This window comes from Thalassophryne amazonica, chromosome 3, assembly GCF_902500255.1.
Source record: "Thalassophryne amazonica chromosome 3, fThaAma1.1, whole genome shotgun sequence".
Classification (NCBI taxonomy): domain Eukaryota; kingdom Metazoa; phylum Chordata; class Actinopteri; order Batrachoidiformes; family Batrachoididae; genus Thalassophryne; species Thalassophryne amazonica.
Window position 1 is genome coordinate 64,662,951 of NC_047105.1, and position 12,674 is coordinate 64,675,624.

General features: G+C 41.4%; 1 protein-coding gene across 1 annotated transcript in view; it reads right to left on the minus strand.

The window, feature by feature from the left end:
* Window positions 1–12,674, minus strand: part of dstyk (dual serine/threonine and tyrosine protein kinase) — an 81,286-nt gene that overhangs the window by 16,238 nt on the left and 52,374 nt on the right. The window contains exons 6-9 of the mRNA XM_034166562.1: window positions 11,263–11,346; window positions 10,998–11,174; window positions 2,098–2,227; window positions 751–907 (exon numbers count right to left, since the gene is read on the minus strand). Coding sequence (XP_034022453.1) covers window positions 751–907; window positions 2,098–2,227; window positions 10,998–11,174; window positions 11,263–11,346 — 548 coding nt within the window. The remainder of the gene's footprint in view (window positions 1–750; window positions 908–2,097; window positions 2,228–10,997; window positions 11,175–11,262; window positions 11,347–12,674) is intronic.

The following is a 12,674-nucleotide window of genomic DNA, read 5'->3' on the forward strand; positions in this document are numbered from 1 at the left end:
TTTTGGAATGAGGCTGTAACATAAAAATGTGGAAAAAGTGAAGTGCTGTAATAATTGAATAATATGTGAGTGCAGGTTGTGACCACAGTCTGCCCTGATATCCTAACCTAATTGGGGAGCAAGCTTAATTGATGTTGGCAGGAAACTAAGAGAGAAACGGGGACAACATGCAAAACACACAAAGAAATCCCCAGCTGTGATCAACATCTCACTGTGAAGCAACATTTGTAACCACTACTCCACAAATTTCAATCATAAAAACGTTTTGTTAGTTGGCCATGTTGTGTATTTGGAAGCATCTGGTTGGGATGTCCACATGAGGACAGTGCTCTGATTACAGGGTTTTTTGGTTTAGGACAGGTGCAACAAGCATGCTATAATAAAGCTCCTTGTACTTTCAAATGTTAACGTTGGCAGAAAAGCCACAACACAAAGCCTCAAAGCCACAACAGTCATAAGAAATGTATTTGAGGAACTGGGTGTGGTCGAAATCTAACAACAAGGAAGCAACCATCAATGAACAGTGGGGCTGCAAACAAATGAAGCCTCTACTAAGGTTGTTTCATACTTTCACTGCGTACAACTAGAGACTTATTAAAACATAAGGTCAACTTTTATGGGTATCGCTTTGCATGTGCTGCACTTTGGTGTGAAGGATTATAAATTACTCATCTTCAGAAAATGCTCAAGAGGTTGATGGGTGCTGCAGATGTCTTGACAAATATTTGTGCGCTGATTTTACTCACTCACCTTGTGTAGTGAAACTCCAAGGCTAGATCATTCCAGTGTTTATCATCAGGCGGTACTACTGATTTTAAGGCGCAAGGATAGTGTCCGCCCCAATTATCACAAAAGTAGACAACTCCATACTGGCCTCGGCCCAACTCTTGCCCAAGCTTGGGTTTGCCTGTGAGGGAAAGCAAAAGTTAAAAAATTGCTTTATTTTCAAAAAGATTTCATTTTTTGAAGAAAAAAAAAAAATCTCTGCAGACATGGATTGGATAGATAACGTTTAACTGACCTATACAACCACTCATTAGCGCAATGGACAAACCTTCCATGACATCACCCACAGGTTATCTGAAAACCTGGTTTGAAGTTCAACTGAGGTGGTTCCAAATGTCACCATCTTGGCAGTGCCTGACTCCACCTGAGTTCTGTCCAACCCATAAAAAGGGTCAAGAGGTGGAGCACGGGCAAGACGGACATGACCTGGGCAGCGCTGATGAAACCCAAACATGCCCCAATCTTGCCACAGTAAATATGGAGAAAATCTCACAAAGCTCTTGATACCTGCTCATTAGTGCTAACCTGGTGCTAACATACAAATTACATAATACTAAAATTTCACTCAACAAAAATACTACTGCTTAGACTTCTTAGATAGCCCCTTCATAGAATTAACCACAGAACAAGCCATATTATCTCAGCTATTTGTAACAAAATGCTCAGAGAGGCCAGACACAGTCGAGAGCACAACGGCGAGCAGCCACTATCTACCCACGACACAGCTCGCCAGCACACACTGTCACTCAAAGTGACTGCACCCCTGTTTATTAATAACTTTCTCTTTCAGCAGCTTAGAGGTCGCCACAACAAATCAATCTTTTCCATCTCGCCCTGTCCCCTGTATCTTCCTCTGTCACACCAACCACCTGCATGTCCTCCGTCAGCACATCCATAAACCTCCTCCTTTGGCCTCCCTCTTCTCCTCCTGCCTGTTGGCTCCATCCTCAGCTTCCTTCTCCCTATATACTCTGTGTCCCTCCTCCGCACATGTCCAAACCATCTCAATCTCACCTCTGACTTTGTCCAAACTAGCTCACCTGAGCTGTCCCTCTGATATGTTCATTCCTAATCCTGTCATCCTCATCACCCCCAAAGAGAATCACAACATCTTCAGCTCTGCCACCTCCAGCTCTGCCTCCTGCCTTTTTCTTAGCACCACCGTCTCTAAGCCATAAAACATAGCTGGTTTCACTACTGCAAATATTCTTCAGTCACAAATCACTCATAAAGTGTGACTTTGCACTGAGCAGACAGTATGCTCTGGTTGTCACTGTGTGTATAAACAGAGAGGATCTGTTGATGACTCACCGTGCAACAACACATCTCTGAGGGAGCGGCTCTCCAGAGAGAGGCGGGCCAGCCGAGGGGCATGGTCCTTCCTCACCCGCAACCACAGATCCTCAGTGCGCTCTAGCCTGCCCGTGTGCCCTTCTTCCAGCTGCAGACACAACAACAGCTCACAGTAAGTCACAAGAGATCTGAACAGCTGTGGAAGGATTTGTCTCTGTACCTCTTTTTTTTTTTTTTCTTTTTTTTTTTAAAAGCAAAACTACTACATTCTATGAAACACAAAAATGCATGACCTCAATGGGCAATAAAAAAATTATGCCAATTTCTCTAAAGGACGAAAAAAAAAAGGATATTATGATCACTTAACCTCCTTTCATGCGTAATTAGCTTTCATTCTGGTACATTAAAATAAATTCAGAACGTGAAACTTTCTTCAGTGAGACAATCTGTCATAGTCAGGGTTTATTTTTTGTGTGTATAGAATTTTGAGGGGAAAAACATTTTCATCCATTTTGAAATAAGGCTGCAACATGTTGTACTTTCGGCTGCTCCCATTTCTGTTCAGAGTCACCACAGCGTTTACAGCCAGATCCACATTGGCATTTGGCACAAGTTTTACGTCGGACGCCCTTCCTGACAACTCCAGGTTTACCTGGAGAAACAGACACAGCTGCTGGTGTTCCAAAGAAGTCTCCTATCCAACCAGGTCCCACACTGCTTAGCTTAGATCAGGCTCACACAGAGCTGATCGGCTGCTAATAAGGCTGCAATATAAAATGCGGAAAAAGTGAAGGACTGTGAATATTTTCTGCACTCCAATGAGCACCCTCATACCATGAAATCATTTACTAGTAACGTATGATTAATTACACATGGAGCCACTTTACATGCTACAACTATCAAATAAGCAGAAATGTGTGTCAGCATGATTGGTGTAAATTGCATGTATATATAGTGCATCAAGTATTCACAGCACTTCACTTTTCCACAAGTTATGTTACAGCCATTTTCCAAAATGGATGAAACACCCCCCCCCCCCCTCAAAATTCTACACACAGTACCCCATAATGACAAAGTGAAAGGTTTTTTTTTTAAGTTTTGCAAATTCATTAAAATAAATTAAAATCACGTGTACACAAGTATTCACAGCCATTGCCATGAAACTGAAAATTGAGCTCAGATGCATCCCGCTGCCACTGATCATCCTTGAGATATTTCTACAGCTTAACAGGAGTCCACCTGAGGTAAATTCAGTTTATTAGACATGGTCTGGAAAGGCACACACACACACACACACACACATCTTTCCAAATTTGTATGACTTTCCATGATTTGGAAAGGCACACACCTGTCTACATATAAGGTCCGACAGTTGACAGTGCACATCAGAGCACAAACCAAGCATGAAGTCAAAGAAATTGTCTGTAGACCTTCAAGACAGGATTGTCTCGAAGGTAGACTTTGAAGGTCCCAATGAGTACAGTGGCCCCCATCATCCATAAACGGAAGTTCGGATGCACCAGGATTCTTCCTAGAGCTGGCCGCCCATCTAAACTGAGTAACCGGAGGAAAAAGGCTTTCCTCAGGGATGTGGCAAAGAACCTGATGGTCACTCTGTCAGATCTCCAGCATTCCTCTGTGAAGAGCGGAGAACCTTCCAGAAGAACAACCATGTCTGCAGCAATCCACAAATCAGACATGTATGGTAGAGTGGCCAGACGGAGGCCACTCATTAGTAAAAGGCACATGGCAGCCAGACTGGAGTTTGACAAAAGGCACCTGAAGGACTCTCAGACCATGAGAAACAAAATTCTCTGGTCTGATGAAACAAAGATTGAACTCTTTGGTGTGAATGGAAGGTGTCATGTTTGAAGGAATCCAGGCACTATCCCTACAGTGAAGCACAGCGGTGGCAGCATCATGCTGTGCGGATGCTTCTCAGCAGCAGGAACTGGGAGACTAGTCAGGATTGAGGCAAGATGAATGCAGCAATGTACAGAGACATCCTGGATAAAAACATGCTCCAGAGCGCTCTTGACCTCAGACTGGGGCAACTGTTCAACTTTCAGCAGAACAATGACCCCAAGTACACAGCCAAGATATCAAAGGAGTGGCTTCAGGACAACTCTGTGAATGTTCTTGAGTGGCCGAACCAGAGCCCAGACCTGAATCCAATTGAACATCTCTGGAGAGATCTGAAAATGGCTGTACACCGACGCTCCCCATCCAACGTGATGAAGCTTAAGAGGTGCTGCAAAGAGGAATGGACAAAACTGCCCAAAGATAGATGCGCCAAGCTTGTGGCATCATATTCAAGAAGACTTGAGGCAGTAATTTCTGCTAAAACTGCATCAGCAATGTATTGAGCAAAGAGTGTGAACACTTATGTACATGTGATTTCTTCATTTTTATTTTTAATAACTTTGAAAAAATTTAAAATAAAAACTTTTTTCATGTTGCCATTACAGGATGTTGAAAGCAGAAATTTGAGGGGAAAAAAATGAATTCACTGCATTGTGGAATAAGGCTGTAACATAAAATGTGGAAAACGTGAAGCGCTGTGAATACTTTCCAGATACGCTGCAAGAAATAATGCTCTGCATTTAATCTACGAAATCAGCAAAGCATAAGGGATCCATGTGTCAACTGCTAAAACAAATTATTTCTAATGTATGAATGCAAAGGTGTACCCATGATAAAGCCCCTTTCACACTGGCGTAAACGGAGAGCTACGTATTGTGGCGTAACATCTATGCCGAGTTGAGCAGCTCTATGCTGAGTTTTTGCTCCCTATACAGCAGTATGTTGAGGGCTACGCACGGAGGACGGAAGAAATTAAACATGTTTAATTTTTCTCGGTGTAGAGCACTGGATACAGAAATTATGTAGTTTTAAGCAGGTCTGCGCAGCACGGCATTACTGCATGCAAGTCTGTGCAACATGGCGCTCCTGTACACGTCCAAAAACTGAGTGCATGCATCCAGAATGATTCAGCTGGAGAACATGATCCCACAGCACCTCTGTGTGCTCAGAACAGCTGATCTAACTGATGGACGTGTATGCTTAGAACAGGTAATCGAACCTCAACTCAGAAATCCAAAAACAGAACAAAATCTCTCTCTCGCTCTCGTCTGATCAAACCTGAATAAGCGCTGGACACTTTAAAATAAAAGCACCGTTGCTGCATGTGGGTGCGATCATCAGACGACCTGATCGATCAGGTCTGATCAAACCTGAATAAGCGCTGTGACTCTTTAAAATAAAAGCCTCAGCACTGCATGTCGGTACGATCATCAGACGTCCTGATCGATCAGGTCTGATCAAATCAGCGGACCTGATCGGAGCAACTGGAGCTTTAAAAGTTTAAAGAGTCAACAGTGCTTCAATCATGGCAGCCTTTACCACAGCTAGACTCAGCAGCATCTGTACACAATGAAAATGATCCACCAAGAAAAAAAATGCGGAAAATAAATAAAATAATGTTAAATTACTCTTTCTGACCTGCACCACACCGTGCAGTAGAGAACAGAGCACACTTCCACAGAGGCAGAAAATAGCAGCTATGTCTACATACGTGGCAGTAATGAAACTGTAAAACCCTCATGACACAGTCCACTGTTTTCCAAGCGCAACGATGTGTTCTGCTTCTGCACAATCGGCAGGAGTGAACTGAAAAAGACGTTGCGCACACATTAAAAAGCAAACACACGCAACTGCAAGCAAATCTACGAACGCAACAAACACAGAAAAAGGCTGAATACGTGCGCATTTCGGGTGTACTTAAAACCACGTCCAGGCGCTTCACACACAGAGACATTAACAATGTAATTGTAGTGTGGGTACCTGGACATACAGGTGTTCCAGGTAATGTGAGAACAGACTGGCTCACAAAGTCGGGGAGCTCAACTAAATTTGTGGGTCCTGAGCCCATTGTAGAGTTGTCAACTACTATACAGAAGACCACCCTCCAGAACTGGATCAGGAAGCAGCACCACAAACAATGGCTGCACTTGAGTGACTGCAGACAGGCAAGACAACTCGTGGAAGGACCAAACCTAAGAAATGTCTAAGAATTCGAACCTTAGAATTTTCCCTTGGTTAATCAATCAATCAATCAATTTTATTTATATAGCGTCAAAGCACAACAAACAGTTGCCCCAAGGCGCCTTATATTGTAAGGCAAGGCCATACAATAATTACATAAAAACCCCAACGGTCAAAACGACCCCCTGTGAGCAAGCACTTGGCGACAGTGGGAAGGAAAAACTCCCTTTTAACAGGAAGAAACCGCCAGCAGAACCAGGCTCAGGGAGGGGCAGTCTTCTGCTGGGACTGGTTAGATGAAAGTTGTCCACAAAGCACCTTTAAGAGAGCTCGTAAGGTGCCAAACTGGTAAGCGTAGGGATGAGGACTTTTAAGGAGCCTAAGAGTGTCTTAAGCAGAGAAGATGGCAGAAAAGACAGAAGAAGGAGAGATATTCTCCATATGTAGGATGACAGTGAGTCAGTAACATGTGACTCACTTGATCTACATAATTATTTTATGCTAATTTACTGTCTTAATGTATTTATAAATTGTTTAGGTTCTTGTTATCATATACACAATGTTATTTTGTTATTATCAGTATTATTAATATTGTTATTTTGTTTTATTGTTAGATCTTTTTGCCATCTGATTTTAAATGGAATGCTAATGAGTGCTTTCACTTTCTTGTGTCATCCATGCATTTTTAGCACATTTACAATTATGTATTCACAATGAACATACTGAATAAACTCACATGCACACTTTTAATATATAGATATTTGGCATGTGAATGACATTCATTGAAACATTTTCAAGCTGTGTAACAATTAATTTAATTTTACAGAGTTTCATCATCATGACAAAGTTATCCTCACAATTACGTGTCTTAATACAGTTTAGGTAATATGACCGGTTGATTTCACTGTCCATTCATACCTAGGAGGGCGGAGCACATATGTTTTTTATTTCCCCTCCCCTTTACGTGGCAACCAATCACAGCTCTTAGAGGACTGCGTCATACCTAGCAATGGGGTCAACCCTGCCTCCTCACAAAGTGTTTCTGTCTCCTCCTTGCTCAGAGTTGCTCTCAGACACCTGCTGGCTCACTCTTAGGCTAAGATTCCTTGCCTGGAAATTTTAGGCTAAGTTAGGAGCTCTTTTAGAGGGCTTTGCGTTGCTTCGTGGATACGGGCCCTGGTATCCTTTATCAAGGTTACCAAAAGGTTTAACTAAGGTGGTTTAGTTTGGGGGAAGCAATGGGCCCATTTGTGGCCTATGCTCTGCTGGGCTGATAGTCCACTTCCTCTTTCCAAACATAACCATCCTAAAGGTATCCCCATGTAATACGTTTGCTCTTACATGCTGTCATCTCATTGTGTTTGCGCAAAACCATATTTGTATACTGAATGAGACAGAAGCACCACAAGATAACCAACACAACTTCTCCTGAAATCTGGGAGTAATAACAGCTTCTCAAGTGCTGCAATTACAGTATCCACTGATTCCACAAAAATCATAGCATCATCTGAAAAGTCAAGGTCAGTAAACCAAAAGCACATGCGTTTCTGGTTTCTACAACCATATCCTATACCCGCTCCATGGAAGTATTGAATACTGTAGGAGCCAGAACACATCCCTGATGAAACCCAGTTTTCACAGAGAAAAGCATACAGTGTCACTGCCTCTGTTCCACACAGCACAATGACTTTATATTACAGTTTAATATTGACCATGAGTATATCTTTTACAATTTTTTTAAATACCCATTCTGAAAATCCTCTATGCATAAGCACTAGGCTCAACCAGGTTTGGTATAAATCTGATTGAAACTCCGAGCATTTTGTTCACACAGCTATACTGCCCATCTGAAATGTCTAAACAGGACTGAAAACTATACTCACATGTGGTTGTAATTAGGATATTTTCCTTGTCTACAGCCACAGGTGGTCAAAAAGGCAACACCATCTCCATTAGCCTTTCACAATTATTCAGTGTACTTATCTAACTGTTAGAGATGGAGAAATGGAGAGCAGAGACACTACTCATGTGAATCACGCCATCTTTCGGGTTATGATTATGATCAAGGCAAATCGAAACACTGATTTCACAGAAATGTAAAAAAAAGAAAAAGAAGGGACAGCAATTTCAACAATATAACTGTTGTATTCAACAACGATAGATGCTCTTCAACAACAAATGCTTTATTAACAAATCCTTAGCTATTTACAAGAAAGGTTCAAATTAGAAGTGCTGGGAAAAACTTCGCCAGAGGCCTGCCTGTCTGCGTTATATACTGCTGAAGTTGTTTACTTAGAATACCATGGAATATTCTATAACTTTGTGGAAAAGCACAGAACTAAGTGCAACATTACAGATCATGCAGGAAAGCTCCAGAAAGCCACAGAACAGTCTAGACTAATCAAGAAATAAGCATGTTTTAGCTTATTTGTAAACAGATTAATCATTCTAGGCTGTTCCGCAACAATAACTAAAAAAGAAAAACCATGTGGCAGTAACCATGAGCTGTGCATTGCTAATTGCTACAAGCTCGCAAGGATCAAACAAAGCCATGAACAGTTAACATGATGCACGACAAATTACATTCCTGATTATATGACTATGAAATTCCAAGCATTTCAAAGTAGATTGAGACAATTTTAAAAGAACCAAACTACAATTTTGACAGCTGTTACACACTTAAAAAAGGTGTCAGAGAAAAAAGGTTTAGGTAAAGCAACACACAGGTTGTGAGTTTATTACCCACAACACTTTGAAGAGTAAACTTTTGTGAAGAGTTGAGTTAAAGATGACGTATGCTAGAGCTCAATATAGCATATCAACTTGAGGAATTATACATGTTTTACCTCTGTGGGGTCCAAGGGTATTTTCCCAATTTTACCATATCAGTAATTCATCTTTTAAAGTACATTGTTTGAGTATAATGCCCATGTTGTTGCACATCAAAATGTTTGCAACAATCTCTGCTTTCCAAATGGGAGACATATATTTGCCTGGAATTCTGTGTAAAAGACATAATTTGGCTCTACATCTAAAGCTATTAAATGTGTTTTTGAGAAATTCTTCAAATCTCTAGTCAGTACACATTTTTATTCATGTGAATGAACTGTTTTGATGTTAGAAATGGGTTTCTCAAAGTCTTCAAGTCACAAAACTATTATAATACATGTAATACATGAAAAAGACTAAAAATCAATTAAAAGGATTTATTTTACGCTGAAGCCTCTGCTGCTACACTGATTAGCTCCTTATACCGGCTACGCACATGTTCCACATCTTCTCCATTATTTGTGGGAGCACTACAGCACTACCTGCCACCTAGCCTGCCATATATACTCCAGCGTATTTATGGACCACTTTTTGGTTTTCAAAAAGTGTTCTGACAAATAAAAACAATGTATCCGTTTCCATGTGGACAAGACCTTAGTTTTAGACAAGTTGTAAAGCTAAAATTGCAGGAAATATCTTCCATTGATATTTGAAAAAGGCAAAATTCTGGAGTTTCTCCCCAACCGTGGGATCACTGGATTACAGGCAGACAGGACAGGGGCCCGAAGGCAGAGTCACAACTGGTACATTGCCACACCCATCCCCATACTCGCAACTAAAGGACTGTCAGCATCCAAATATAAGGAAGATAGAGGCCAGGCTACCCTTTGGACCCCTGGTCTCACACATGCCCAAGACTCAAACCAAGCATTACATGTCAAACATGGAATTAAATGAAAGATATCTGAGAGGGAAGCCAACAACAGAAACAACTACATAAGCCCTACATGAAAATTTTTGATATGGTTATATGTAGGAAGCAAAGGATATCAGAGGGCAACAGTAGGGTGGCCGGCCCAAGAGTGCAGAGCACCCCCACCAATTCCCAAGTACAACCACATTATGTGTCCAATCCACTGCCTATATAAAATTTGAATGTCAAATACATAAACAGGTTTTCTGTGTTGTTTCATATACTATCCAAGGAAACTGTATCAGTACTGAAAATGTTAAATTAAATCTTCACTCCTTTTGTAATCACACCTGACTAGCGCTGACACTAGCGCTAATGGCAGTTAAATTTACTGCAATTTTACATTTACATTACATTAAATCAAATCAATTTTATTTATATAGCGTCAAATCACAACAAACAGTTGCCCCAAGGCGCTTTATATTGTAAGGCAAGGCCATACAATAATTACGGAAAAACCCCAACGGTCAAAACGACCCCCTGTGAGCAAGCACTTGGCAACAGTGGGAAGGAAAAACTCCCTTTTAACAGGAAGAAACCTCCAGCAGAACCAGGCTCAGGGAGGGGCAGTCTTCTGCTGGGACTGGTTGGGGCTGAGGGAGAGAACCAGGAAAAAGACATGCTGTGGAGGGGAGCAGAGATCAATCACTAATGATTAAATGCAGAGTGGTGCATACAGAGCAAAAAGAGAAAGAAACACTCAGTGCATCATGGGAACCCCCCAGCAGTCTAAGTCTATAGCAGCATAACTAAGGGATGGTTCAGGGTCATCTAATCCAGCCCTAACTATAAGCTTTAGCAAAAAGGAAAGTTTTAAGCCTAATCTTAAAAGTAGAGAGGGTGTCTGTCTCCCTGATCTGAATTGGGAGCTGGTTCCACAGGAGAGGAGCCTGAAAGCTGAAGGCTCTGCCTCCCATTCTACTCTGACAAACCCTAGGAACTACAAGTAAGCCTGCAGTCTGAGAGCGAAGCGCTCTATTGGGGTGATATGGTACTATGAGGTCCCTAAGATAAGATGGGACCTGATTATTCAAAACCTTATAAGTAAGAAGAAGAATTTTAAATTCTATTCTAGAATCTATTATAAGCAAAATGGTGACAAACACCAATGTTTTTTAATAACAATATTAACCTGGCGCAGTGATGCTGCAAAGGCTTCATGTGAGCAGTTGAGTCGTGTTCTGAACTGGGAGCAGATGCTCCTGGCCAGTTTGGCAGCACTCAGACTTTCTATGGCATCCTGGGCCACCTTCCGCTTCCACTCTGGTGTGATGGCAGGTGGATTGACAAATGTTATCCTTTGGATTATCTACACAAGAGACAGTTTAAGGTTAGAAGATTAACAAAATAAATCACCAATCCCACTCAAAGTATGACAGATTTTATTGGAGTGTTACCTGTTTGATTTGCTCCCATACGAGTCTTGTGACAGAAGATCCTGAATGAAATGTAACCTCCACATGATAGGCAGCGTTTAATAACTGGAGGAGGTCAGAAAAGGAAAAGGAACATTTGTAACATACTCTACGACAGGGGTGGCCAAGTTCGGTCCTCGAGAGCCACCTTCCTGACACTCTTAGTTGTCTCCCTGGTCCAACACACCTGAATCCAATGAAAGGCTCATTAAAAGTCTGCTAACGAGTCTTTCATTGGATTCAGGTGTGTTGGAGCAAGAGTGTCAGGAAGGTGGCTCTCGAGGACCGAACTTGGCCACCCCTTCTCTACGAGTTACCAGAAAATATGAACAGGTCAAGAGCTTCCTAAAGTTATGTGGAGTTAAAATGGGGTCTCAGATGGGTACGTTTAATTATTAAAACTTCAACTTCCTATAAGAAAGTCAATCTTTTTTAATGGTTATCTATTCTCCCTTTCCTTTGCTTAAACATGCAGTGATGGTTTTTTTTGGGGGGGGAATTCCAAGAATTCCGTGGGGAATGTTTCCGGGTTATTTTTGTTTTCCTGGCGAGTATCAATGACAAAGACTTGATACACCAGGACTATGTCAAAATACTGCATTCACAAGGTTTTGTAATCTCAGACCCCTGGTGGCCACAATTAGAATGGAAATGTACCCAATATCAAACGTCTGAGGTGTCAGTGAGCTGAACCTGAGTACCAAGTTTGATCTTGATACATGAAGACATTATCAAGCTGATGATGCTGATCATAATTACAATCGAAAGGCATCAAATGCTGCATGTGTCCAAGTTCTTAGTGAGCTGACCTTGTGTACAAGTGGAGATGCACCGATCCACATTTTTTCACTTCAGATACCTGAATCTGGATATCTGCCGATACCAATTCTATTCCAACAGCAGATCTCTATTTGCTTTAATTAATTTAATTTAATTTGCTTTGTTATTGTCATTATTGTTGATTTTAGGAGGATATTTTGTATTCCCAGTTATACAGCTTCATGATGAAGTCTTTACAGGAGGATTTTCTTCAAAAGAAGACCTGAAAGTTCAGTTACAATTTACCAGAAGATCCATTTAAGATGGAAGCCTAGATGTGATGTTTTGGTGAAAGAATTAAGTACTTTTATTTATAGACTTTTATCGACTTATTTTTATAGACTTAAAAGGGTGTGTGTGTGTATGGGGGGGTCTAGAGATCTCCCCGTAGGTGCTATGGGGGAGCCTGGCTTTTTTATGAGGGTGCTATGGGTTTGTGTGGCCCGACAGCTCTCTGCTACACCTCTGCCACATTCACGGTCATGTGTACACATAGCCACATTCTGATCTGGGACAGTTACTAATGACATACAGAATGACCAAAATCACACCCAAACCTAAGCTACTGTTCAATA